The sequence below is a fragment of the Molossus molossus genome, unplaced genomic scaffold (assembly GCF_014108415.1).
Source record: "Molossus molossus isolate mMolMol1 unplaced genomic scaffold, mMolMol1.p scaffold_m16_p_7, whole genome shotgun sequence".
Classification (NCBI taxonomy): domain Eukaryota; kingdom Metazoa; phylum Chordata; class Mammalia; order Chiroptera; family Molossidae; genus Molossus; species Molossus molossus.
The window spans coordinates 109,269,993-109,297,737 of NW_023425401.1; the positions used below are offsets into that span (position 1 = coordinate 109,269,993).

Consider the following 27,745-nt stretch of genomic DNA (forward strand, 5'->3'; position numbering starts at 1 on the left):
CACCTCCCAGCTCCCCCTTTTACTATCCTGCCCCACTGTCTGCACTGCCTCATCTGCTGAGGCTCTGCCCATGCAAGCCATCTACTGGCCGGCTGTCCTTTGGGACTTTTTGACACTATCACCTGGCAGCCATTCTGCCTCATCATGGGCCAGAGGGGCAGGGAATCCTCAACAGCTGGTGGATGCCAAAGGGGGATGGTGACGCAGCTGGCACTATGGGGCAGATCCAGTCTGCCCATCCTGAGTCCCCTGTGAGTGGGCCAGCTCATAGGCAGGCCTGTTGGAGACAGTACCAAACAACACAGGTCTGGAGACTTTAATGTGCATACAGGATTTGGACTAGCCAGAGGGGACCTCAGGAGACCCCCCAAGAGGAGAGTATCACTTGCCATGAGTCCTAGTTCTCTCTCCAGCAAACATGGTCCGTCCGCCTCTCCCTGGTGGGAATGGCAGCATCCACTCTGCCTGTGGAGATGGACCTCCTGCGGAGAGGCTGCCTCAGCTTGAGTTGGTTCAGTTCAGTCCTGGGTTCAGGGCGCTGTGAGAAGTGGGCCAGTGTCCCTGGTGCCTGGGGCATTTGCTCTCAGTCTCTCTCAAAATGCAGTGTTCATCTGGAAGGAGAGTTGTGCATTTAGAGAGGTCCGGTGCTCTGGGAGGCTGGCTGGTTCTGGCCAGGACCCTGCCTCCAATTCTTCTCTTGCTTCGTAAAATACCCCCTCCAAAAAACCCAGCACTCCCCCTGGGACTGTCCACAGAACCCAGGACTCACCTAGTAGAGCACGTCCTCAAAGTCCAGCTGCAGGTAGCGGAGCAGGCGGGGCGGCAGGGGAAGGCGGGGCAGGGCGTGGGGCAGGCAAGCCTCCAGGTGAGCTCGGAGCGCACAGCGGCTCAGGTGCTGCAGCGACCTGGGCTGCCTCACCAAGGCGAAGAGGGAGGAGTAGAAACGGTGGTGCTTCTGGGGACAGAATGGGGGACTCAGCAAGGCAGCCTTGAACAAGTGGTGCCCGTTCCTCCCACAGTGGGAGGCTGGTGGCTGGTGGGTGTCTTCAGGAGCCTTTTGGGAGTAGGGAGGGTTCGGGGTGTTCATTCTAAGTTTTCTTCTTCTGGGACATGAGAAGGTCTCTGGATAATTTCTGGGGAAGAATTGGGGGACCAACAGACCTTCCCTTTAGGAGGGGGAAGCCTCTTGGGCAGACTGAGTGATTGTGTAGTCAGGGTCCTGGAGTCTAACCTGCAGAATTTCAGGAGGCACCAGGCCCATGGCCTCCTCAGGAAGCTTCATGACACTGTAGGTGTTCATCAGGACCTCAATGGTTCGAGGCGACATGCACCAGCGTTCCAGCACCTGGAGGAGTCAGAGACGGTCAGTGTTCCTAGGGCTACCCCACACTGCAGGTCCCAGTCAGTCCACACAGGATGACCAGCCAGCCCTAGAACAGCTGGTATGGTATAAATCATGTCCCTCAGCCCTGACCAGTTTGGCTCAGCGATTAGAGTGTTGGCCCATGGACCGAAGGGTTGTGGGCTCCATTCCCGGTCAAGGGCATACACCTGTGTTACAGGTTTGATCCTTGGCTCCAGTAAGGGAAGTACAGGAGGCAACCAGTCGATGTGTCTCTCCCACATTGATGTTTCTCTCTCCCTCCTCCCTCCCTTCTACTCTATAGAAAAATAAAAAGTAAAATAAAAAAAGTTTTAAATGAAAAAAAATTACCTCCCCCAAAAGATATGCGGACATCCTAGTCCATAGGACCTGTCAATGTGGCCAATTTAGAAATTGGGTCTTTGCAGATGTAATCAAGTTAAAACGAGGTCATTAGGGTGAGTCCTAATCCAATATGACTGTCTATAAGAAGAGAAAGCAGAACACAGACATTACGCAGGGAGAATGCCGTGTGACCAAAGAGGCATAGATTGGCGTCATGAACCTACAAGCCAAGGAACTCCAAGGATTGTGGGCAGCCACCAGAAGCTCGGGGACAGGCAGGGAACAGTTTCTCTCTCAGAGCCTCCGGAAGAAACCAACCCCGCCAACATCCGAATTTCAAATTCCCAGCCTCCAGAACTGTGAGGGGATACATTTCTATTGTTGTAAGCCACCCAGTTTGTGATACTTTCTTTTCTTTTTTCTTTTTTTTTTTAATCCTCACCCGAGGACATTTTTCGATATTTTGTTCAGATAGAGTGAGAGGGAGAGAGAGAGAGAGAGAGAAACATCGACGTGAAAGCGACACATCGTGTGGTTGCCACCCACACGACCCAACCAGGGCTGGGGACAAACTGCAACCAAGGTACGTGCCCTTAGCGGGAACCAAACCTGGGTCTCTCCGGACCGCAGGCCGACGCTCTAACCGCTGAACCAAACCGGCCAGGGCTTGTGATACTTTCTTACAGCTGTGACAGGAAACCAATACATCAGGTAACATTTCTATTGGGCATAATCTATGCCAGATACTTTTCTTAGTACTTTACATGTACTAAGTCTCTTAATCCTTGTCCCTACAAGGTATGGAGTGTTATTAAACCATTTTACAGGCAAGGGGAACTGAGGCTCAGAGAAATTAAGTAACTTGCCCGAGTTATAGTTCCAGCAACCCAAGCCCAGCAGTGTGGCTCTTGGCCTTTAACTACTGCATCCACCCTCTGCTCTACTGTCTGCCTCTACAAGGCTCTGCTGGAAGCTTCTGGATGGGAAAGGGGTTCCTGACTTAAGGTTGGAGCTCCTGAGAGAATAAAAAGTTTAATGAATTTGCCCGATGCCAAGTGAGGGTAGAGACAGCCATGGAGGGGCAGGGGCGCAGGGCTTGGTGGTCGGGGGGGATTCTCAGAGCAGAGGGCTGGGGCTGTGTAGGCAAGGGGAACTCTGGACCCTGGAAGGCATTCAGGGAGAAGGAACGAGGCCAGCAGAAGCCTGACACAGGAGTGGGGGTGGAATCAAGTTGGAGCCAGATGTATTCTCTCGTTTCTTCATTCGGCAAACCTTTCCTAAGGGCTCCCGTGGGCCAAGCACTGGGGACCGAGCTGCAAGGAGGACAGGCAGGGCCTTGTCATCTGGGAGTTTCTGTTTTGAAAGGAAAACACAGCTTACAGATACACCTCTGCAAAGAGAAATAAGTAGGCTTGGAGACTGAGTGTGGTTGGGAGGGCACAGTCCTAGGTGGGTGGTTAGGAAAGGCCTCTCTGAGGACATGGCCTGATGCAGTGAGGGACAAGCCATGCCAGGGGAGCTGCCCATGCTGGGGGACCATTCGCGTGGTCAGAAAGGCCACCACGTACGGGTCGGACATAGGTACCGTCATGTCCACGCATGCCTGCATGTATACCCATAGCAGATTCCTGCTTCACCTTCTCCATCTCCTGCTATATGTCAAGCTACAGGCAGTGGCCACAGATTCTTTGTAAAATCAGAGAACAGCTAAGTGCCATCTTCCCGGCAGCATCCCTATACCCCCCCCCCCCACACACACACTCTGGCATATAACACATTAGGGGCTTTAACACCCCGTGCAAGGAGAGGACACCCTTCTGCCTGGCTGGCTGGGAGTGCTGCTTAGACTGGGCACTGCTGGATAATGGGAGCAGGTGGAAGGCTTTGTCCAGGAAATGGGGTCTCTGGAAAAAGCATCTCACACACTGTGGGCCCTCTGCTTCTGGTCCTGCCTCTGGGTGGTGCTCACTGGAGCTGCCCCAGCCATCTGCCCAGGGCAAGCCTCTTTGCCTACCTCCTTAGAGTTAGGAAAATGCAGGCTGGTTACATCCGACTTTGCTGCTCTACCTGCTCCTCCTTCCTGCTGTTGGGCTGGTCTCTCTATCCTTCCTGGCCCCTGCTGTTGGTCTCTGCACTCCGCCTCCAATGCCTGTGCCTCCAGCTCTTCAAGCCCTGCCTGTCCCAAGCCCCACCCCCTTCAGGAAGCCTCCTGCACCTTCCTCTCCCTGGTCTAACCATGCCTTGCAGTGGGATTAGCGCCTAACAGGTTTCCAAGTGCTTTCACATCCACTGTTGAACTCCAGGACAGCGCTAGCTAACAGGTGTCGAATACTAACTCCAGGTTAGGCCCTGTCCAAAGAGCTTTGTATGTGTGAGCGTATTTAGTTCTCACATAACCCTAAAAAAAAAGGGCATGCTTGCCCTGGCCAGTTTGGCTCAGCAGTTAGAGCGTCAGCCCGCGGACCAGAGAGACCCAGGTTCGGTTCCTGCTAAGGGCACGTACCTCGGTTGCAGTTTGTCCCTGGCCCCGGCTGGGGTCGTGTAGGTGGCAACCAGTCAATGTGTCTCTCTCGCATCCATGTTTCTCTCTCTCTCTCTCTTCTGCTCTATCTGAAGATAAATGCAAAAATGTCCTTGGGTGAGGATTTTTTAAAAAAAATAAAGAAGCAGGTGTGCTGTTATGTCCCTCTCTTACAGACGAGGAAACTAAGACCCAGAGAGGTTAGGCGGCTTGCCAAGGGTCACACAGGGAGTGCCCGGCTCCAGAGCCTGCACTCTTAGTTGCCACCTCCCTCAGAGGTTGCTGGGAGGACTGAGGGAGCCCATGTCACAGGTCACACACCTTCAGTGTCTGGTGTGTGTCAGCAGGCTGTGCTGGCTCCGACTGTTACCCACTGTGCTCCAACAGCTTTTCATCGCTGTTAGGTCACAGGGAGCTTGGATTCAAAAAATTCCAGTGACTTGCCTATAGTCACACGAACAAGCATCAAAGCTGGGTCTCCTGAGCGCCCAGTCCAGTCTGGTGGCTCCTAAAGAACTGGGGCTGGCAGTGGTCCCAGATGGGCCCTGGAGGCCTCCTAGCAGGAGCAGTTCCCCAGAGAACAGGTACCCCAGCCAAGCCTGGAACAACTGCCCAATCGTGGGAAATGGAGTCTGCACTTTCTGACCATGAAGGGATGAATGGGGCACTTTGCTGTGTGGGCCCCTTGGTCCAGGAGGCAGGGAGGAGCAGGGCCAGAGGGGCGGGTAGCGGGGTCCTGGGAAACCCATGTGCTGCTCCACCTCCTCCTCCCACCCTGTCCCTGACTGCGGGAAATCATTAGCTGTCAGAGCCGTCAGATTACAGGGAATTGCTTGTCTCCTAATTATCTGGTGTTAATAGGAGATTAATTAGTGTTAATTGTTGATTTTCTTGTATTCTCCCAAAGGGGAGACCAATCTGCCGAACTCTCAGGCTGTTTAATTATTTGGTCTTGCTTAGGAATCTAGACAGATGCTCCTAGGTTTGTGAGTGAAGGGGAGAGGTGGGGACCGCAGGGGAGCATCCCGGCCTGGCTGGGCTGGGCTGGACCAGCAGGGAGGCAGGGCAGGGGAATGTGCCCACGGCCATATTAGTCCTTGGAGAACAGGGTTCCCTCCCCAAGACCCAGTGTCCTTCACGACGGCATATACCTTCCTCTAGACATGACCCAGCATGGGACAGGGCCCCCTGCCAGGGCATCAGTAACACAGCCCTTCCCGTGGAACCCGCTTCGGGGAAATTAACATACAGATTGGAAATGGACAGTTTTTTTCTCAGGTGCCAGGACAGCTGTGCCTAGACTGGGTGACCCTGTCCTGCCGAGTGCTCAGAAACCAGGACGCAGCTCATCTGGAACCTGGGGACCCAGCTCATCGCTTTGCCTTAGGGGAGCCTCTCCTGGACTTAAAGTGTCTCCCTGATGGCCCCCAGCCAGGCTTATTTTATCAGCTCACTCCTGCCCACATCAGTCCTGGCTCTTCCTTTAAGACTTCTCCAGCCCTTTATAATCTGGCCCCACTGCCTTCAGTCTACCTTCACCACACATGAACACATGTGTACGTGCACACGCATAAAACGGGTGTATGCATGCATACACACGTGTGCATGCATGCACACTCATGCACACGCACCCCTCTGGTCTGTGTTCTCACCTTTGCCTCCTGTTGGGCTTTGCTCACTTGTGGAACAAAAGACAGACTGAACTGACCCATCAAATGCCCAAGTCCCCAGGCTGCACCCAGCACATGCGGGAGCACAGGTCTGGGTCCCCCGTCCCTCGGCCTTCATTGCCCTCCCTCTGCCCGCAGCCCCGTACCTTGGGGAGAGCCCCAGGCCAGACTCTGACGGCGCCATGGTTGAGCAGAGCTCGAACTGCCTGCTCTGGACTCTGGGCCAGGGCGGAGGGCGGGCCCTGAAGAGCACAGTGCAGGGCCGTGTGTCCCCCATAGTCCATGGCGTTGACACTGACGCCACGGGTCAGGAGCAGTTCCACGATGGCCGCGTGGCCACGGCGACAGGCCAGGTGCAGGGGCCGCCGCTTGTCCTGGTCAGCAGCGTCGGCGTGGGCGCCAGCTGAGAGCAGCAGGCGGCACAGCTGCAGGCAGCGGGCTGTGGTGGCTGCAGCGTCGGTGAGGGATGTGCAGCGGGTGTCACAGGCAACCAGCAGTGGTGTCCAGCCTTCGGCGTCACGGGCATCTGGGCATGCCCCCCGTCTTAGAAGTAGGTTTGCCAGCTCCACGTGGCCAAGCCGGGCAGCCACATGCAAAGGGGTCTCCTCTTCCTCCTCAGACCGACCATCCACTTTTGCCCCAAACCTCAGGAGCAGCTCCGCACACCTAGTGAGGGTGAGAGGGCAGTGGGGAGGAAAGTGGGGCGCAGACCTTCACCTCTGCATTCCCGCCAGTCTGAGCAAAGCAAACACGGGGGAGCCTTGGGTGGCTCCTGGTTCTGCATGCCCTCACCTCCCTTCTTGTCCCTATCGTCATCCAGCAACGTCCTGCGGGGTCCACACGCCCTCTTGTCAAGCTTGCACACTCCCTGCAGGAATAGCGCACTAAACCCTCCATGGCAGAAAAGTCCCGAGACACCATTGTGCCCCTAGAACAGGCACCCTCGGAGGGCCGCACCGGTACTCACTTGCTTCATGCCCACAGCATTCCTGTGGCAGGTGCAAATGGGGAAACAGAGGCCCTGAGGGTGTGAGGATCTCACCCACAGCTAGTAAGAAGAGGAGCTGGCCTTCGGGTCCAGGGGCAGCAGGGCAGTTGGAGGGACGGGAGGAGGGAGTGGGGAGTACGGCCTGGCAGTGGGCACAAAGAACAACAGAACTGAAATTGACCAGCCAGGTGTGCCCCGTGAAGGCCCCCATGGAAGGTCGTGTGCACCAAAAGTCAAGGCTAAGGTCCTTAGCCTCTTTGCTGAAATAAGCACCAGCTTCCTCATCTGTAGAATGGGCATGATGACTGAAATCTAGGCTTAAATGATGCTGCTGAGGGCAGCATGTGCCTGAGAAGCTGTTGTCATAAGAACTCTTAACAGCAGCATTAATGGGGAGGGGGGTGAGTGTTATAAATGGTGATGATTATTATATTATCCTGCCCACATTTCATTGTGTTTGAAATTCTTTAAGATTTTAGATATACATTGGCTTAGTCAAGAAAGGAGGGAAGGCCCTGGCCGGTTTGGCTCAGGTGTTAGCACACTGGCTTGCGGACCAATGAGTCGCGGGTTCCATTCCAGTCAAGGGCACGTACCTCCGTTGTGGTTCATTCCCAGCCCTGGTCAGGTCGTGCGGGAGGCAACCAGTCGATGTGCCTCTATGACATCGATGTTTCTCTCTGTCTTTCTCTCTCCCTTCCTCCCACTCTATCTGATAATAAGTAGAAAAATATCCTCAGGTGGTGAATAAAAATAAAAAAATTAAAAATTAAGCCCTGGCCGGTTTGGCTCAGCGGTTAGAGCGTTGGCCTGTGGTCCAGAGAGACCTGGGTTCGGTTCCCGCTAAGGGCATGTACCTCGGTTGCAGTTTGTCCCCAGCCCTGGTTGGGTTGTGCGGGTAGCAGCCACTCGATGTGTCCCTTTCAAGTCGATGTTTCTCTCTCTCTCCCCCTCCCACTCTATCTGAACAAAATATGGAATAATGTCCTCGGGTGAGGATAAAAAAAAAAAATTTAAAAAAAAAAAAAAAGAAAGGCGGGAAGGATGATCACTGGGTGTGACCTCAGGGAGGCTGGGCTGGAACATGGCCAGAACTAAAAATGTGGGACTGTATAGAACTGTGTTGTCCAGTACAGTAGCCACCAGCTCTGTGTGTAATATGGTTCGTCCTAATTGATACACACTATAAGTGCAAAATCACACCAATTTGAAGATGGTGCAAAACAAGAATATAAAACATCTATTTCTCTCTTTTTTTTTTGTATTGATTATATGTTGAAATAACATTTTGGATATATTAGGTTAAATAAAATATATTATTATAATTAATTTTACCTATTTCACAGATATCTGTAGACCCATGTTCACTACAGGATTATTCATAATAGCCAAGACATGGAAGCAAACTAAACCTCCATCAGTAGATGAATGGGTAACTGACACATGGCATCTACATACAATGGAATAGTATTCAGCCTTTTAAAAGGAAGGAAATTCTGATGCATCCTACAGCATGGATGAACTCTAGGACATTATGCTGAGTGATATAAGCCAGTCACAAAAGAACAAACACTATATGATTCAACTTATATGAGGTAGTCAGACTCATCAAATTCATAGAGACAGAAAGTAGAATAGTGATTGCCATGGGCTGAGGGGAAGAAAGAATGGGAAGTTATTGTTCAATAGGTATGAAAATTCAGTTTAAAAAAATATGTTTTTAACTGACTTTTAGAGAGAGAGAGAGAAAGGGAGAGGGAGAGAGAGAAAGAAACATTGATGTGAGAGAGAAACACTGATCAGTGGCTTCTGGGGACTGAATCCACAACCTGGGCATGTGCCCTGACCTGGAATCGAACCGGCAACCTTTTGGTGCACAGGATAATGCTCAACCAACTGAGCCACACCAGCCAGGGCTGGAATTTCAGTTTTGTAAGATATAAAAAGTTCAGGAGTTGGATGGATGGTGGTGAGGGTTACACAACAATATGTACTTGTATACTTAGAAGTGGTTAAGATGGTAAATTTTATGCTGTGGGTATTTTATCACTATTTAAAAGATTGATTCCACCTGTTTGTTTGTTTTTTTCATTTTGTGATAAGGCCACTGAAAAATTTTAAATGACCTGCGTAGCTCACATTATATTTCTCCTGGACCATGCTGGTATAGGCTATGTCTTCAATATGATAAGTTAATGGAGACTCCTGAAGGCTGATGAGGTTAACAGGTGGAAGAAGGTCTGTGAAAGGACACAGGATAAAAAAATCTGCCCTGGCCGGTTTGGCTCAGCGGTTAGAGCGTCGGCCTGCGGTCCGGAGAGACCCAGGTTCGGTTCCAGCTAAGGGCATGTACCTCAGTTGCAGTTTGTCCCCGGCCCTGGTTGGTCGTGCGGGTGGCAGCCACTCAATGTGTCCCTTTCACATTGATGTTTCTCTCTCTCTTCCTCTCTCCCCCTCCCACTCTACCTGAACAAAAAAAAAAAAATAGAAAAATGTCCTCAGGTGAGGATAAAACAAAAAAACAAAAAAACTAAGAATTTGCCCTGGCTGGTTTGGCTCAGCGGTTAGAGCGTCGGCCTGCAGTCCAGAGAGACCCAGGTTCGGTTCCCGCTAAGGGCACGTACCTTGGTTGCAGTTTGTCCCCAGCCCTGGTTGGGTCGTGCGGGTGGCAACCACTCGATGTGTCGCTTTCACGTCGATGTTTCTCTCTTTCTCTCTCTCTCTCTCTCTCTCTCTCCCCCTCTCACTCTATCTGAACAAAATATCGAAAAATGCCCTCGGGTGAGGATAAAAAAAAAAAAAAAAATCTGACACCACTCGGGGGCAGGATGTGAACTTTGGCAGGTGTGAAGTCAATAGAGAGAGGGCCTCCACTGTGTGTGTAACTTGCAAATGCTTCCTTTGTGGAGTTCCACCAAAAAATTGTGGGGACTCATCCTCTAAAGTTCCCTACACATAGGGCATAATTATTTGGAATATGCCCTACAGTAAATAATACATTGTCACAACTGGGTATATCCATTAGTTTCTTGTGAGTTTGGTTAGTTGGACTCAGTCCCTGAGCCCATCAATGAGGGTGCCTGCCAATCTGGACATGCCAAACCTGCCAAGTTGAGACCCAGACTCTGTCCACATAGACCAATGCAGGCTCTAACTGGAAGTTGCTATCCTTGCAGCCTATCTGGATCACTGGACAGTCAGTTCCTGAGGACAAGACCGTGCCTCAGTTGCTGTACTTACCACAGTCCTGGAACATGGAATAGATTTAGACCATGTGAAAACTTTGTAGTACAGTATGAATCCCCAGAATGAATCCAGACAAGTTCTCCAAGGCAGGCCATGCAACTGGCCCTTGCCCCAGTCCTCCTGCACCTCTGGGGAAGCAGAAACTGTCTCAGATTCAGGCCACTCCAAACTTCCTGGGGCCAACGGTTGGATAGTTTGGGGAGCAATTGCATCCTGACTCCCCACCTAAGTCCCGACTCCTCCATCCTGCCCACCCAGCCTGCCAGCCCCTGACATGCTCCCCCATCCTCCCTGAGGTCATTGCTTTGTCTCCTCTAGGAGTGGAATGGGGGTTGGGGTGAGGAATCACTCACTCAAGGGTGCCAGCCCCCCGGCAGAGGTGCAAGGGGCGTTTCCCATCCTGGTCAGGGATGTTGGGGTCGGCTCCTGACACCAGCAGCACATGGACACAGGCAGCATGGCCTGCGGCACAGGCCTCGTGCAAGGCGGTGCGGCCCCCAGGGGCACTGTCCGGCCTCGCCCGCCTCCTCAGCAGCAGCTGCAAAACATCCGTGTGGCCCCGGCTGGCTGCCACGTGCAGTGGGGTGGTCAGTTCCTCTTCGTATGTCAGAGACCAGAGTCCTAGGGAGAGAGGAGACATGGGCCTCAGGCTCAAGAGGAAAGCAAAGAGCTGTCAGGCAATGGGGGAGTTGGGCAGAGACCAGGAAGAGGGAGCCCGGAGCTCCATTCCCAGCCTCCCCTCTCCCGCTCAGGCCCCCCAGCCCCCCTGGCCCGTACTCAGAGCGCGGATGTTGAAGCGGAAATCCCTCCATCGCTCTGGGTCGCTGGTGTCAAAGATGGAATCTGGTGCCAGGCCAGCGCTGGAGTCAGCGAGGATGAGGGAGACAGAGCCCACATCCCCGGCCAGCAATGCCTGCCAGAAGGCCAGGGCAGGTCCTGAGGCCGTGCGGGTGACGATGGGTCCCGGGCCAGACTTCAGGTGCTCTGCAGACCCCCTGTTGGGCTCCTCCACCAGCCTGGCACAGAGGGCATGTCTGTCACCCCGGGGTTCTTCCTGCTCCCTGCACTCTTCTGGGGACCAGCTCATTAGGGCAGAGCGTGAGCATAGGGGAAGAGGGGAGGGAGAAGGAGAGGGGAGGGCCAAAGGTAGAGGGAAAAAGAAGAGAAACACAGACAGATGGAAGGAGAGGGTCTCTGTGTCCCTCCGCGGAGCCTGAGCTGAGCCTGACCCAGCCACGCAGTTTGGCAGGAGCTATTCTGGGCTCCACATGACTTCACTCCTGGGCCAAGGTTTAGGCAAGCTCTGGGGTGAGGGAGAAACTGCCAGAGGCAGCTTCTTTTCCTCAAGCACTTGGCACCTCTGTGCCCGATGCAGTCAGCCCAGCCCCTGGTCCTCAGCCCTGTCGGTCCGTCCGTCCCCTGCTGCCCCTCACCCCTCTGGTGGCTGGTCCATCGAGGCTCAGCGGCCCGGCTCTCCAGCAGCAGGTCCGCTGTGCTGCACGGGGGGAACAGCTCCAGCAATCTCGCCAGGTCTCCGGTGTACAGGGCATTCTGCAGGGCCATGTCCCGGCACAGCAGTGGGGATGGCCGTGGGGGCTCCCAGGCTGGGCAGGACTGGGGACCCCAGACTCGGCAGGCAGGGGCCGAGGGGAAGCACCCCAGATGGTGTCCCCAGTGGGGACAAGAGCCTCTTCTCCCAGTCATGACTAGTTTAGAGAGAGCCAAAGAAGCAGGACTCAGAGTGACTGGGCGGGCGGGCACTGGGCCCGAGCCAGATGAGGCCCATTGTGGGAGGGGGAGGGGGACCGAGCCATAAATAGCGCTGGCTGTCGGAACTCAGTCCTGGGGAATGAGGCTTAGGCTGGCAGCCGGAATTAGGGAGGAGCCTGGAAATGGGGTGAGGCTAGAACCCTCCACCCTGAGCCTCACCCTGAGTTATTCACCGCAGGATTGAAGGGACTACCCAGAAGGTGGCATCAACTGCAATCTCACAGGTAAAGGGAACCAGAGCCCAGGGGTGGGAAGTGATTGGCCCCTGGCGTGTCAACTTGTTGCAGAGCAGGGACTGGAAGGGGGTGGGGTGCCTCTCCAGAGCCATTTCTCACTCTCTCATCGATCATGTGCTCCACCAAGAGGCCTCCAGCTGCTGGGGCTCTGGAACCAGAGGCAGAGCAGTGGGGTGCACATAATTTTTCCTGTCTTCCCAAATGTTACCAATTAGCCCCATACCTTCACCCTCCCAAAGCTAGGGGAGGAGTTCACAGTAGTGACAAATGCAGAGAAGGACCCTATGAGTTACCTCCTCCAGGTGTACTTAGGCAGACAGACTCTACCCAGGGGGACAGGGATCCCACAGGCAGCAACAGAACACTCCCCATCCTAGTGCTGACCCTGCCCCCATCCTAGTACTGACCCTGCCCCCATCCTAATGCTGACCCCCACCTCATCCAAGTGCTGACCCCCCCACACCCATCCAAGTGCTGACCCCTGCACCCATCCTAATGCTGACCCCCACCTCATCCAAGTGCTGACCCCCCCACACCCATCCAAGTGCTGCCCCCTGCCCCCATCCTAATGCTGACCCCCACCTCATTCAAATGCTGACCCCTACGCCCATCCTAATGCTGACCCCCCCACACCCATCCTAGTGCTGATCCCCCCAACCCCATCCTAGTGCTGCCCCTGTCTCCCCAGATGACTGCTGGACCCCCGTGGCCTCTATCTGCCGTGGTTAGGGGGTCTCAGTTGGGAAGTGAGAAAGAGGGAGTGTCTCTGCTTTCATCTGGGGAGAAAATGAAAAAAATGAGCAAGAAAACTCAAACCAGCCCCTGGGCTCAGCTGAGCCACCGCTGCCACAGGAGCTAGCTCCGGCCCGTGGTCTCGCCTCGCCTGCGCTCTCTGCCCTATGACCTGTGGAATGCACCTTGACCTTATCATACACTCTTTACATTGCTTCTTCGGGGAGAACCTCAGGGCTCCTGGAGTTTCCTGATTCCAGTCTCCCCCCACAACGGGGACCCACAAATGGACTTCTGCCCACAGACAAGAGCTGTGACCCACTCAGTCTCCTGGGGCCAGGCTCTGGCTCAAAGACAAAGGCAGGTGGGAGGGGGTGTCCAGAGGAAAGAGGTGAAGACCACTCAAAAAAGGCACCGGGTCTACCAGCAGCCACAATACCTCCATCCTCTCTACTCCGCCGTCTCCCTGACTTTCCAGACCCCCTCGTAGGAAGAATCTAGCCCTAGAGTAGAAGGGACCTTGGAGATGGGCTGGTCCAGTCTCTGCTCTCCTTACGGGTGAGGGCACTGAGGCCCAGAGACAGTGCCAAGAGGGGCTAGACCAGGGTCTGCTGACCTCCAGACTCCTGTTCTTCCCTTTTTCTCTACCTACCGAGAGGTTCCTTTTCCGTCTCTCCTCCTCCTCCCATTTCCCTCCCCTCCATACCTTGAGGCAGAAAGGGAATGGGGAACCAGGACAGGAAAACGACAGGGTGGGGTCCCAGGACAGGGACCCAGGATCGGAGAACCTCGACGGCGTGCGGTGTGAGGTGGCGGCAGGTGGCACAGAACAAGGGGCGGAAAGCACAGAGGTGGACAGAGAGCTGGTCCCCAAGCCATCCGGGCGTTTATGTCTCTGTCTCCCCGGTCCCTTTGCTCCCAGTCCCACCGCTCCTCCGGGGCACCCGGCCTCCAGCAGTCACTTCCGCTTCTTCTTCTTCTCATTTGCCAACCTGGCCTCCTCGGCCTCCTGGTCCTTGAGAAATTGCATCCTCTTCTTGCCCAGCGGGGTCTTGAAGTACCAGTCCTGGGTCAGAGGAGGGAGTAAGTGCATTGGGTCTGGCCCTTGGTTCTGCCTCCTGACCTCACCGCTTCCATTTTTACAGATCTGTGTCCCCAGCGGCTCCTCCTCCCCTCCTGGGTCCTGCACCTGCGAGAGCCCCGGTTCCTACTGCTCCCAGCAAATGCTCCAGGCCTCATGTCAGCCGCCGCGGGGGGGAAAGCCCTCTCCCCCTGCCCTTCGGCCCTCTCCCCTGGGCCCCCATGGCCATCCCGCCACCCTGGGGGTGGCCACGGACTCAGGGGTGGGGGAGTGAGTGGCAGCTGAGGGCTCCTAGCACAGCGGGGGCGCTTCCAGGCTCCTGCTCTTGAAACCCGGTGAGCCTGAGCCGGTCCTGCCCACAAGTCCTTCCTCATGGCTTCTTGTTCCTTCCCAGGTGGAGCTCCACGGGGGAGCAGAGAGAGGGCGCAGGCCTGCGTTACTGCCTGGGGCCTCAGAGGGCTGGCTTCCTCTGGTGCTGACCCACACCCTCCTCGCTGGCTTCCACACCTACCCTCCGAGCCTCACCTTGAGGGACTCCTCCTCCTCCCTGTACACTGGCTCCAGCTTCGCCAGATGACCCAGGAACTCCGAGGCCACCAGGGGCCGCTTGGACAACTGCAGGATCCGCCGCTCGGTGAGCACCAATCGGATGGCTTGGAGAATGTGACCCGGTGTGTAGCCATCGGACACTTTGGCCAGGGAGCTGATGTCCAGGCTCTGGGTCACCTGGACATTCTGGGCGTCCAGCATGTGTTTCCAGAGCACTGCAGACGTGGGGGGACATGGGGCAGGGAGAGGCAGTGGGCACTTCCGCTGTGTCTGTAGTGAGCTGTGTGCTTCTCGAGAGCGCGCCTCTCCTCCCAGGAAGGCAGGGATCATCCTCCCCACGCAACACAAAAGTGAGACGCAAGGACTTAAGTGGCCTGCCCAAGTCCACGGAACCAGGCCGGGACCCAGGCCCGCTGGGTTGCTGGTGTAGCAGCGGCCCTTCCAGAGCGCCTGGCTGCAGAGGCGCTGCTCCGAGCAATGGGGGGCCAGGGGGATGGGAAGAGGGGTGGGGAGGCTATGGCAGGGATAGTCGGCACCCCTTCTCTGGCCTGTCCCCACGTCCCCAGGCCTCACCATAGCGCGAAGCGTAATCAGGCCGTGGCATGAAGAGAATCCGCTCGTAGGTCCGGCACAGCCCCCTCATCTCAGCGAGATGCGGCCGCTCAGTGGTCCCTATCAGCATGACACGGTCCCCGGGATTCAGCAGTCTCAGGGCCTTGGTGAGGTCCCTCCTTATTCGCTTTGGTTCCATCTGCTCCGGGGAGATGGGGGCAGGGGTTGGGGACACAGTGGCCTATCATATGGGCTTCTAAGTTCTCGGGGCACCTGTCCACACTCAGACGAGAGGGGCTGACAGTCCTGCTTAAAGAATAAGGAAATAGTCCTGGCCGGTTTGGCTCAGCGGTTAGAGCGGTCCCGAGAGGCCTGGGTTCGGTTCCCGATAGGGGTGCGTACTTCGGTTGCAGTTTGTCCCCGGCCCTGGTTGGTCGTGCGGGTGGCAGCCACTCGATGTGTCCCTTTCACATCGGTGTTTCTCTCTCTCTGTTCCTGTCTCTCCCTCCCACTCTACCTGAACAAAAAGAAAAAATGTCCTCGGGTGAGGATAAAAAATAATAAAAAGAATAAGGAAATAAAAAGAATAAGGAAATAGCTCTGGCCAGTTTGGCTCAGAGGTTAGAGCATCGGCCCGCGGACCAATGAGACCCGGGTTTGATTCCGGCCAAGGGCACGTACCTCGGTTGCACTTCGTCCCCAGCCCTGGTCGGGGTCGTGAGGGAGGCAACCAGTCGGTGTGTCTCTCTTGCATCAATGTTTCTCTCTCTCTCTCTGTCTCTCTCCCTCCCTCCTAATCTGTCTAAAGATAAATAGAAAAATATCCTTGGGTGAGGATTAAAAAAAAGAAGAAGAAGAAGGAAATAAGGCAGGAGGACAGGGGACTTGTCCAAGGCCACACAATGGTGTCGCTGCAGTGGTTTGCCAGGAGCTCAGGCTGCCTGCTCACCCCCCTCACCTCCTTCTCTTCCTTTGGGACCTTCTTATAGAAATTCTTCTCGGCGTTTCCAATCCAGATCACCGAGGGCTGTAGGAGTCGAGCCACCTGGCCAGGCCAGAGGATAGAAACCTGACGTCAGACACCCCTGAGCAAGGCTCACTTCCCCATCTGGTCCAACCCAGAGTCAGGGCCGGCCTCGGGCAGTGGTGGCCTCGGAGCCCCAGCCTCCACTTCCCACGTCCTGCCGGCCCCACCTGCCAGCCCTTTGCACACCCAGCACACCTCGGCGTGAGCAGAGTCCCTGCCCTCCCTGGGGAGTGGAGGAAGCTTCGTCTTAGGCCTCGTCTCTCCTCTCCACTTCCCCCCCACCCCCCATTATGGGGGCTTTAGGTGCCTACAAGCTCCCAGCAGGGCTTGGGAAGGACCTCACCAGCCCCTGAAGCTGCACCGACTAGCAGATGGGTGATCTGAGCATAAAGCCCACCCTGCTCGTTGTCCCAGCCAGAGAACTAGAGATGCCAAACCTTAAAGACGATATGCACTATCATGGACACCCCAGCCTTGCCAGAGTATTTGCCCTGCAGGTTGGCAAGGGACAGGTCGAACAGGTTGGCACCCGTTTCTGTGCACACAGCATTGACCAGCATCTTCTTCCCCGTGCCAGCGGGGCCCACCAGGAGGATGGAGCGGATGAGCGGAGCCATGGAGTGTATATCTGAGGAGCCTGAGAGAAAACAGGGGCCAGAGGCAGACAGCGGGATGTCAGGGTGCTGGGGGTGGGACATTGCGTGAGGCGAGGTCAAAGGTCCCAAGCTGGGTGGGAGGGGGTTCAGATCCTGGCTGCACTGCCTCCCCCCACTGCCCGAGCAGTTCCCCAGGAAAGCATGCCAAGGGCGGCAGCCTAGAGGTCTCCCAAGGTCCCTTCTCTTTCCCACGCCATCTGTTCCCACCCCTGCATTAAGAAGGGGTGCAACTGCCCGGCCGGTGCGGCTCAGTGGTTGAGCGTCGACCCATGCACCACGAGGTCACCGGTTCGATTCCGAGTCAGGGCACATGCCCAGGTTGTGGGCCTGATCCCCAGGAGGAGGCATGCAGGAGGCGGCCAATCAGTGTTCTCGCTCATCAGTGTTTCTCTCTCTCGCTCCCTCTCCCTTCCTCTCTCTAAAATCAATAAAGAAAAAATATTTTTTTAGCCCTGGCCAGTTTGGCTCAGCAGTTAGAGCGTCGGCCTGCGGTCCGGAGAGACCCGGGTTCGGTTCCCGCTAAGGGCATGTACCTCGGTTGCAGTTTGTCCCCGGCCCTGGTTGGGGTCATGTGGGAGCCAGCCACTCGGTGTGTCCCTTTCACGTCGATGTTTCTCTCTCTCTCTCCCTTCCTCTCTCTCCCTCCCATTCTATCTATCTGTACAAAAAATGGAAAAATATCCTCGGGTGAGGATAAAAAAAAAAGAAAAAATATTTTTTTAAAAGAAGGGGTGCAACTGCGGGCATGGGGACAATCGCTTCAGAAAGACCCCCGTTTTGGGGGAATGGGACCGACAGTGGGATGTGCCTTGGAATTGAGTAAGGGCTGAAAGTGTGGACTCCTCAGCAGGTCAGGGACCCACATGACTTCTGGGCTGGCCCAGGCTGAGTGTGACCTCCGGCAGGGGTTGGGGCAGGAGTCCAGCGCAGGTCCCTGGCGCGGGGCCCTGGAGGCCCAGGCTGGACCTTCCCGCCTCAGCCCCTGTCCCTCCCTCTCCCAGGCCCCCGCCCCAGGGCCTCTCACCCAGCCGAAGCACGGCGTACAAGGCTATGTTCTGTCGCATGTCGAACAGGGAAGGCATAGGCAACTTGTTGGCCAGACTCAGTGTGGATCCCAGGTAGAGGAAGTCACCTGAGGGACAGGTGGCCACCTGGTGAGTGGCGCCCACGAGGGCAGGGTCAAGAGAGAAAGCCACTCGAGGAGAAGGTTCATTTCAGAGGGTGGTAGTTGGCCACCGGGATGACCCTGGCCGGAGGGCCTTGGACACTGTTCCTCAGGCTGCAAGCGGGCGATGGGGAGGGGTCTCACCAACGAAGTCCTTCAATGCCACCGTCATGCTCTTCTTCAGAAAGCTGTAGATGACGAGTTCTTCAAACAGAGAGGACACGGACCTGGCCGAGGGTGGTGCAGGGCCCCCCGAGGACGGAGCGACATGGAGGAAGAGATGAGTGGGTGTCATTGCAGGCACGAGGAGAGGGGCTGAGGGGCCCTCCTGCCCCACATCCTGTGGTCAAAATCAATAGTGCCCTGGACAGCCAGCATCAGAAGGTACGACACCAACCCACGGGCCCAGAAGGCAGTCCGCCCATACACAGTGGGTGCTCTGTGGGTGGAGGGGGTGTGAGCAGGACCAGCGCCCTATAACACTCCCTCCATCCATCTGCTCGTGGCTGTAAGTTCCACCAGCAGAAACCCAGTCATTTGGGTGACTCATCAACCTCTTTCTAGAAGACACATTTAAGGTGTACGTGCTCTGGGAGAGGTGGCCATCAAAGCAGCTAATGTCAACGTGCTCATGACTCATTTCATGAGAGAAGTAAGAAAGGGACCGCGGACAAATTCTTCAATGCCCCAGAGTGGGGAGTCCAGGGGAGATGGCTTTGGAAGGGACAGAGCTGGTGGAGGCAAATGTCGGAGGGAGCGTTCCTAGCAACACCCCACTCATGTCTTATTCTGCATCATCATTGCAAAGCACTTTCTCATGCTACTGTTTGGTCCTCGCCACTACAGTGTGAGTTTGGCAGGGGAGGTGCTTGGTTAATAAGGACAGGGGGTCAGAGAGGTTAAGTGACTTTCCCGAGGTCACACAGCAACGGAACTAGCACCCACAGTCAGCTCTGTCCTGGGCCAGGGCTTGCTCCACCACCCACAATAAGGTGAAGGTTCTACTACCTGTCTGGGGTCAGATCCTTTTCCTTCTTCTTCCCAGCTTTCTTCCCATTTTTTTTCTGGTTGGAAAGAAGCGCATAGGAAACTGTCCTGTGTTCCTTGCCTTCCCTGCTGTGCACCCTCTCCTGTCCCAGCCAGGCCCCTCGTCTTGCCTTTGGAGCCTTGAAGGGTCTGTCCTCCTCCCGGTCCACAGCCAGGCGCAGGCTCTTCAGCTCTTGACGCATCAGCTCATCCACCTGTGGAGACAGCAGAGCCTGGGGCGGGGGGCCAGGGGCGGGGGAGGACAGGCAGGAGGCAAGGACGGAGGCAGGGTGGAGAGGAACACAGCCGTCTCTGCACAGAGCCAGCCAAGCCCCGTGAAGGCAGCAGGTGGCCACCAACTTTCCTACGTCTTGTTTTAGGACCCTCGGCCTTGACATTTGTCCCTGGTCCCTGCACCATCCACACTTAATCTTAATCCATATTCTGCTCACACATAAGTCCTGCTCTCAACTGGCATCAGCGTGGGGAGAAGCCCTGGGATGGAGTGGGGCTTTCTTCAGCGTCTGTGTGACCTTGAGGACTTGTATGACCTCTCGACCTCAGTTTTTTTACAGATCACATTGGTAAAATCACCGTGCGTACCTCAGGGGTCATTGGAATGATCATATGATCTAATGCTCCCAAGGGCACATCACAGGAGCTCTTTAAGGGTTGGTGAGGAGGATGGTGGACATGACCCTGGTTCAGAGCCCCCCATTCCCTCACCTACAGGCTGCAGGGGAGAAAGAGGGACCAAGCCGGGGTTCATGTGGAGAGAGGACAGACCCAGAACAGCGGGAGGCGCTGGTGGGGAGAGGGAGCCCGCAGGGAGGCCTGGAGCCAGCACGCCCACCTGTATCCGGATCTCCTGCTCCATTTCCTTCCTCTTCTCCAGCCGGAGGGTCTCAGCGTCGAAACTCTGACTGAGGTAGGCGCTGCTATGCTTGTTCTTCCACGTATCTGAGCGTGGATGGTTAGAGGGCGTGGAGGGCAGAGTCCCAGGTATACTCACACACACACACTCAAACACGCGCACACTCGCTCACCGGGGCCAGGAGCCTGACCCAGGCTGGTCTACCTCTCTCTCACTCTGTCTCTCACTCTGTCTCTCTGTCTCTCTGTGTCTCACACACATGCACACACAGGCCAAGACCCTGACCCAAGCTGGCCCCTGGCCCCTGGCCCCTGGTTCTGCGTCTCACCAGACTACAGACAGAGGCCTGATGCCAAGGCCTGTGATTGCAGGATTCAGACCCAAACCCACAGTGCCCCTCCCCCTCCCCCTCCGCCTACACACCCACAGCACCACCTCATGACCCACATGGCACATGTCCACTGTCCCTAGGAACAAGGGTCACTCCAAGGCCCCACGTGGGCTGCACAGCTTCCCGGCCTTCTCCCCCCTTACTTTTATACTCCTCGTGCCCCGCATTGATCAGGGGTACAAATTTGGACGGCAACACTCTCAGCGTTGTATCTGCTTCCTAGAATAGAAACACCATTTGACCTCGACCCCCTCACCTTCACCCCTCACAAACTCTGCCGCCCAGACCAGCCTTGCCACCAGAGATCCCCTCGGACTTCGTTCCCCTGCCCAGCTGCTTCGCACACCCAGGAGCTGCCTTACCCCCATCTTGGTCTTTTCTTCTCTCCCTTTCTTCTCTCTTTTCTCCTTTTCTTTTTCCTTACTTTTGCCTTCATCTTTTTTAGTGCCCCCCTGGACCTGCGTCTCCAGTTCCGTTTTCACCTGTGACCAAGGGAAAAAGATGCTGCGGAGAAGACCAAGGGCGCTTTCCAGGAACAAGAAAACCCTGGGCCTGTGACTGGGTGGACTCAGGATCCCCAAGGCCTAGGGGAAGCGGTGGGGTCCTGATGGCTGGGAGTTCAGAGGTCTCCCTGGGGTCCAGGAAGAGGGCCAGGCGATGCAGTGTTCTCACCAGGACAGCTGCTCTCCTGGCCGTGGGGATCTAGAGATACAACAGTCTCACCAGACGTGCCCTCTCTCTGGCCAAGGACACCTTCTTCCGATGCAGGTACCACCCTCCCCCAATGCCGTCTTCTTAAGCACATGTATTTCCCCTGGCCACCTCTGCCTCCATTGGGACTGACCTCACCCCACACCCGACCACCCTCCGCTTACAGTCAGCCCTCCCTGTAACCTCAGACTCCACCAGCCACACAGTCTCCTGCCCCCACCTCCAGGGCACCTGTTCTGGGGTCTTGTCTGAGAAGATCAGGTAGGATCCACCTGAAGACTCATCTGGATAATCGGGGAATCGGCCAGTAAGGGCACTAAGTGGGCGTAAGATAGAGAGATGGACAGGTGGGTGGATGGACGAATGGACATATGGATGCAGGGGTGGGCTGGTGGAAGGGTGGGTGTATGGATGAATAGACGGATAGAGAGAAGGATGGGGACAGGGAAAGGACCGGGGAGACTGAGGGGGAGGGGGAAGGAACAGATAGTTACAGAAGAGAAAGGACAGATCACTCAGGGGACGTTCCTGGATGCTTTCCCTGGGCACTTTCTCTTCCCTCTGGGGAAACAGGAAGTCGTGTGTGGAGATGGGCCCGCAGTGGGGATGGTCCCAGGTGGAAGCCAATGTGTTAGCCGTGTGTTGGTGGGACCGGGGTGAGTGGAGAAAAGGGCCCAGGCGAGGCCAGAGGACAAGACAGACGTGTGGACATGAGTGAGGAAGGAAAGGGGTTGAGGGCTGAGTCAGCTGGGGTGGGGACACTGACTGGCACTCGATAAACCACTGTCGGATTTGCGCCTTCATTTTCTCCTTCATGCTGGGCCCCTCGGTCTCTCTGAGCGAGTCTTGGGTCTTCACTATGGCCAACTGGAACTCTTCCTCCTTCTCCATCTGACGGAGCCTCCTGGCATCCTCCCTGAGGCTGGTCGGGGGCCTGAGGCCCAAACTCTCCAGTGGGTTGGACACGGGGAGCTGGGACATGGGGAGGGGACAGAGGGACTGAGGAGTGGGAGCAGGGAGGACCGGCCGCAGGCTCGCACACCTGCCCCCATGCGTTCCCTTGCCCATGTGCCTCGCATGCACACCCACACGGAACATCGGGCCTGCCTGCATCAGGAGAAATTGTTTGGTGCTGAAACTCGTCAGTGTAAATTACTCTGATAATGAGTTTGCTAGATGTATCCGGGCGGGCCCCCCTGCCCGCTCCCCCAGCACACCCTCCCCTGTGAGCCTCGGGCCCCAGCCCCCACCTGCACCCCCACCCAGCGCCCGCCTTGGCAGCCTCGCTCGCAGCCACTTTCCCGCCTCATTGGCTCCCAAATGTATTTTAAATATCACTGTGCGCAGAGACAATTACTGAAAACGCTGAGCTCACACTGCTGATGGGCCCGGGCAGCCAGGCTCATTCCTCACCCACTGCTGTGCCATGCTCCCCTGCCCCCTCCCCACCAAAGCCTGACCCCAGGCCTCCTGGGGGTCCAGCTCATCAGCTCCCCAACAAGTCTCTGACCTCCACTCCCACGCAGCAGATCCCGGCCCCTCCCTCCTTCTGAAGCCCCCCAGCCCCCTAGAGTAGTCATCCCAAGCCCTGTCTCCAATCTCTCGGCACCCCCAAACCCCTTTGTCAGCCAGGCCTCCATGGGCTCTGCCTACTGCAAAGCCCCTCCCAGGGATCATGTCCCTCACCCCTGTCACCCAAGTCAGCGCACACCAGCTGGATAAAGGAGCATCGAGAGCAGAGGACAGACAGCTCAGGGAGCTGGGCCTGTTCACCACCTGTGCGCACACTGGGGGCTGCTCGTCTTACCACCTACACTCGCCCACATGCACACTCGTGCCCACCTCATGTCGTTAACATTTGGCCCTGCTCCCTGCATGCAGAGGAGAAGCGAGTCTGGGGGCCCCAAATCAAGTGGGGAGCCCGCAGCCCAAAAAACTGCTCCGGTGTGAGGGGGTGTGCCCCCTCCCAAGTGGGCCCCTGAGGCCTTTTTTGTCTGCTGGGCCCACCCCTGCAGCCCCTCCTCCAGCCAGGGGCAGGGACACGGGGTCCAGGAGACTGGGTGCTCCTACCCTCACCCTGCACCCACATTTGAGATTCTCAAAGGCTCTAGGAGAGGGAAGGTGGGAAGGGATTCGGCTTGGCCCCGGCTTTCCTGTCCTTCCTTCTTGCTCAGTCCCACCCCGAAGGATCCCTCGGGCCCTGGTGCTGGCCTGCCCCCTCCATCACGCCCACCGCAGTCCTGAGTGGCGGGCCATGTGGCAGTGTTCTGGGGCTGGGGCTCAGAAGGATGAAGTGAGAGGAGGTGTCCCATGCGCTGGCCAGCCCTGTGTCCCCACCTGTGGCCAGGGAGGGACTCACCATGCCGATGAATTCCATCTCTGTTTGCCGGTCCTGCTGAGTGCGTTTCCTCTGCAGGTGACCTTTCCACACCTGGGGGGACACACGAGCCCAGACACTCCCCACACTGCATTCCTCCGGAATGTGGCTCTCGGGCTTCGTCCCAGGGAGAAGCAGCCGCCACCCCCTGGAAGGGGAGGTTTGGGTGGAAGGTGGGGGAGGAGCTGGGAGGCACCTGCGGGCGTGCAGCTCGTGTGCAACTGCTACCTGAGCAGGAACAGCCGGGAACCATCCGTGTGGGGCAGGGAGGCACCCAAACTGTCCAGCCCCAAGGCTTTGTTCCCTCACAGTCCCCCAGGAATTCCCTCCTCGTCTCCCCCCTTGAATCTGCTGTATCTTTTGAGGCACAAATCAGAGTTCAAGTACCATCATCTTTAAGAAGCGCTTAACACTCTCAGGTCTCAGAATTCCCATAGCACCTGGAATCAATACTCGCCCCCGTGCCAGCAGGTGGAGGGAGGGGCACTGGGCAGAGGGAGGCAGGGCAGGGGCCTGTCCAGGCTCCTGGGACCAGCAGAGGAGAGGCCCATGGAATGGCTTTTGATTAGTGTTTGTACTGGAGAACTTGAAGACTGGATGCAGGATTTCACACCCTTGATGTCTGGCAGTAGGGACCACATGACTAGCTTTGGCTCCTGGGGGGAAGTGGGTGGGGTTCTGTCTTTGGGGCTGATCCTCCTCTCAAAAGGCTTGCTTCATGGAGCCCTGCAGGTGAGGACTCCCGCCCTCTCCATGGGGCAGCCAGACCTTGGGTCCGTCACCCAAATGCAGGGGCTCCGATTGGGACATTCTGCCTGCTGATCAATAATCAAAATCTATCCCATCTGGAGAGGATAGCTGTTCTCAGAGGCGATGTTTGTTCATTGGTTGGTTTGCTTTTAATTTTTGGTAGAAAGTGGTTCTAACTTTCCTCTCTTGGGCCGACAGACAGACATTTTTGAGCCACTGGGACTTGAGGGAAAAGGAGAAAAACATCCAGTCCCCTGCCAGCCATTCTGGGCCGCTTCTGGGGAAAAAAAAAAAATGGCACGTGGCTTCCTATGACAGAGCAAGGCCCAGGAGTGGGGACAGACACAGGAGCAAAGTGGCCCGTTTCTGCAATGAAAATTTCCCAGGGCCCCTCCAGTGTCGTCAAGCTTGTAACCACGACCGCCCAGCCTCGTGGGCAATGATAGAGAGGCCAGACCCACACACTGGGGGCAGCAGGGGCTGGAAGGTGTGGTGTGGCCCCCAGAATAGTAAGAAGGCACAGGGAAACCCAGGGACGGGGCTGGGGGTGCTGCAGTGAGCAGGGGGGGGTGTGGCATGCGATTTCCATGTTGAAGGAGAGGGTGACTCCAGACGGCACAGGCCTTGAACCCTGGATCACATCTGTTCTCTTCGTCATCTTTCCCTTTGCCCCGGCTGCCAGGAGGCTCAGGGTACATTTTACTGACTTATTTTTAACAGTCTTAAGAGTTTCTAGAATGATCCTCGACTCTGTTCTGCTACCTTATTATGGATCATTTCCCTCTTGTTTTAATGATCTTTTTGTTTCTCGGGCTTTGATGGTATCCTACTTTGAATCCTTTTGGGGATAGAGAGGTAGAATAAATAATAAAGAAATAAGATACATGATTATTGACTTATAAAAGTCCCTAGTTTAGGATCTAATTGTGGGGCCACAGAATCCAAGCACCTGCACCTCTGTCATCAATCGCTAAGCTAGGCAGGCTTCCTGGAGGAGGTGACCGCCGACCTTGCCCTTCTTCCTAGATGCTGGGGGATTACCTTCTGAATGATGATAGCGGCTTGGTCCTGATTGAACTTGTGCCACCCGCCCTCCCTCATCTTCCGATCCCACTCCTCCTCTCTCCGAATTTCTCGAAAGAAGGTGGCTCGGAGCCGGCCTTGCCTGGCCCGCTCGGCAGTTTGCAGCAGGATTATGGCGTCAGTCCGGTTCATTGATGGAAGGTTCTGGCCAGAGGAGAGGCAAAGGAGCAGAAGAAGATGAGGGAGGGTTTGCATCCAGGTGGGCAGCTGGGAAATCACACACTAAAAGACATGCTGGGGGCGTGGTCCTCCCAGGGCATCTAGGTGCCCAGGTCCTGCCCTTCTAGGTTGGTGTTGGAAGGTTACAAGGACACAAGAGCAGCCGTAAAGGAGGTCAGGGATTACCCAAAGAGCACTCTCAAGTGGGTGTAGAGCAGGGCAGGGCCTCCCTGTGTCCCGGATGGTGGCATCTCTATTCCCGGAGCAGGGCTACGGGGGGAGTCTGGGAAGGTGTCCATTGACTTGCCTCCTGGAAGGACACTGGCTCCATTCTGGACAGGATCTCTGCCAGCATCAGCCCTCGCTCCTGTAGGACGTTGGACTGCTCCAGCAGGAAGTATGTGGGGATTGGGACCTCCAGGTCTGCCTTTGGGGCAATACAGGGGACAGGGGGCCAGTGATCAGCAGCCAGGCCACCTGGCCGATCCAGCACGCTTCCCAGCTGCCTACACAGTCCCTGGCACTGTTTTCTCTGTGCTGGAGCCCTGGAGTGGGTTACAGGCAGACCCACGGACATCATCCCTTTCTCCCCGGCCTCGGCCCGAGTTGAGTTCTGGAGGATCATGGTAGCTAACTAGCAGTGGCTCCAAACCTGGCTGTGCACCAGAATCAACTAGGAAGCTTTTAAAATGCAGACTCCTAGGCCCTCCGCAGACCACCGCATCCGAATTACAGGGCCCGGAGAATCTGTTGTTGTTGTTGTTGTGTTTTTTTTTTCAAGCCAACAGCTGAACCTAATGCAGCTGGTCTGGAAACTCTGAGGCTGACTGCCTTGGGCATGGAGCTGTGTACCATGACCCTGGGGCTTCCTGCTGGTGCATTCAGAGCACCTGAGGGTCTTGTGAAAAGGCAGGGACGGATGAGCAGGTTTGGGATGCAGCTCCTAAGTGATGCTGACGCTGCTGGTCCATGGACCACACTTTGAAGAACAAGCCTCTAGAGGACGCTTCACCAATCCCTCACCATTCATGGGTCTTCCCAGCCATGCAAGACCTCTAGCCTGACTCTCTAGCCACCCCCAACTACTTGCATGCACCCCACCCCAGTTCCTGAAGCCTTTCTTGTGAGACCAAACCCCATCCCCTGATCATCTGCTTGCCCTCCCTCCCTCCCTCCCTCCCTCGCAGATGTCCCAGGGGTGTCTAAAGGAGGTCAAGACCAGCCACACGCCCCTCTCTGCTGGCAGGGAGTGGCCCTAGCCGCCCCGCACCGCCCCGCACCGGGGTGAGATGGAGGTCCTGCAGCACGTGGTCCAGGCAGTGGTGCTCGCACAGGTCCATGCGCACCATCTCCTCCTTGAGCTCCAGCACCCGGCCCGCCACACCGTCCAGCAGGCGCCGCAGCAGCCGCCGTTTCTGTGGCTGCACCATCTGGTCGTAGAGGGTGTTGAAGCGGCGCAGCAGCCCCAGGTAGTACAGGTAGAGCGACGAGAGCGTGTACTGGAAGGACTGCCGCTTCTGGTTGGGCACAGGCTGGAGCAGGGGCTCCTCCTGGTCCAGCAGCTCTTGCAGGATCACGTGGGAGGAGTCCCAGAGGCGTTGGTAAGCTCTGGAGGGAGGAGGCGGGCGCACTGGGGGGTTCCAGGCCTCAGGAGCATGGGAACGGTGTGGGGGGCTGGCGCTGCCGAGCCTTTTGAGGAGTGTGACCTCCCGATCCAGTTGTGATGTTAAGGTTACTCATGGAGCCAAAGTGGAGCTCAGGGAAGTAAGGGGTCCTCAGGAGGATATGGCGGCTACAGTGAGCACAGCGGGGCTTAGAGGTGTGGGATCAGGCTCACCAGGGGAATGAGGAATGGCCATGGCTCTTAGGGCCCCCCTATAAGAAAGAGGCTCCTCCGAGTCGGCAGTTGGTCCCTCCAGGGTAAGGGTGCAGCCCAGGGATGCTGCAGTGGTCGAGGATGGTGGGTGGGAAGTGGGGTGAGGAATGAGTGTGGAGCATGGTCCCTTCCCCAAAGCAGAGCCCTGGTTCTGGAGTTAGTAGTCCAAGGAGGGTCGAAGAGCAAAAGCTGACCACAGGCTGGAGCAACTGGGGTTGCTGTGTGCAAGTCTGCGGCCCTGGCCCAGTATGGAGCCCCCTCTCCCCCCCCAGTTCTCCTCCCCACCCAGTGGCCTCAGCCTGACGGGATCTGGAGTAGGAGGCAGCCTGCTCTTTGCTCTCCCAGCCCTGGGGGCTGCACCCCAGCCCCGACTTACCCCTCAGACATGGTACCCACTCGCCACGCTGCCCTTGGTGAGCTGGTGGCGGAATGCAGAGCCTACGTGTTTCCGCTCTGACTGCACCCCCAGAACAGCTCAGTTTTAAGGGTTCTGTCCCATTGTCCCAGTGTTCCAAGGCGTGAGAGGTGGAGTTGTGGGTGTGACTGGGGAAGATTTCAGAGGATGCTCTAGAGCCGGCACCCTGGAGGGAGGGCAGG

At 56.4% G+C, this 27,745-nt stretch overlaps 2 protein-coding genes across 3 annotated transcripts; both read right to left on the bottom strand.

The window, feature by feature from the left end:
* Nucleotides 1-360: 360 nt before the first annotated feature.
* Nucleotides 361-11,928, bottom strand: ASB10 (ankyrin repeat and SOCS box containing 10). 2 transcript variants are annotated; one of them, XM_036246999.1, is made up of 6 exons: nucleotides 11,567-11,928; nucleotides 10,487-10,754; nucleotides 6,046-6,565; nucleotides 1,232-1,345; nucleotides 770-955; nucleotides 361-611 (listed from the first exon to the last, which is right to left on the bottom strand). In XM_036246999.1, exons 1-5 carry the CDS (start codon nucleotides 11,835-11,837, stop codon nucleotides 770-772), a joined length of 1,359 nt encoding a protein of 452 aa, XP_036102892.1. In that variant the 5' UTR covers nucleotides 11,838-11,928; the 3' UTR covers nucleotides 361-611. The 2 variants fall into 2 exon arrangements, with proteins under 2 accessions (XP_036102892.1, XP_036102891.1); XM_036246998.1 differs by lacking the exon at nucleotides 11,567-11,928 and adding an exon at nucleotides 10,911-11,334.
* A 1,901-nt stretch (nucleotides 11,929-13,829) lies between these two features.
* On the bottom strand, nucleotides 13,830-27,535 carry IQCA1L (IQ motif containing with AAA domain 1 like). The gene is made up of 19 exons (XM_036246367.1): nucleotides 27,525-27,535; nucleotides 26,553-26,880; nucleotides 25,580-25,699; nucleotides 25,072-25,257; nucleotides 23,263-23,334; nucleotides 21,670-21,875; nucleotides 21,135-21,219; nucleotides 20,555-20,674; nucleotides 20,336-20,411; nucleotides 19,781-19,887; nucleotides 19,059-19,142; nucleotides 18,910-18,965; nucleotides 18,046-18,128; nucleotides 17,761-17,868; nucleotides 16,518-16,717; nucleotides 16,012-16,098; nucleotides 15,075-15,252; nucleotides 14,478-14,716; nucleotides 13,830-13,937 (listed from the first exon to the last, which is right to left on the bottom strand). The coding sequence occupies exons 1-19, from the start codon at nucleotides 27,533-27,535 to the stop codon at nucleotides 13,830-13,832; spliced, it is 2,454 nt and encodes an 817-aa protein (XP_036102260.1).
* Nucleotides 27,536-27,745: the final 210 nt, after the last annotated feature.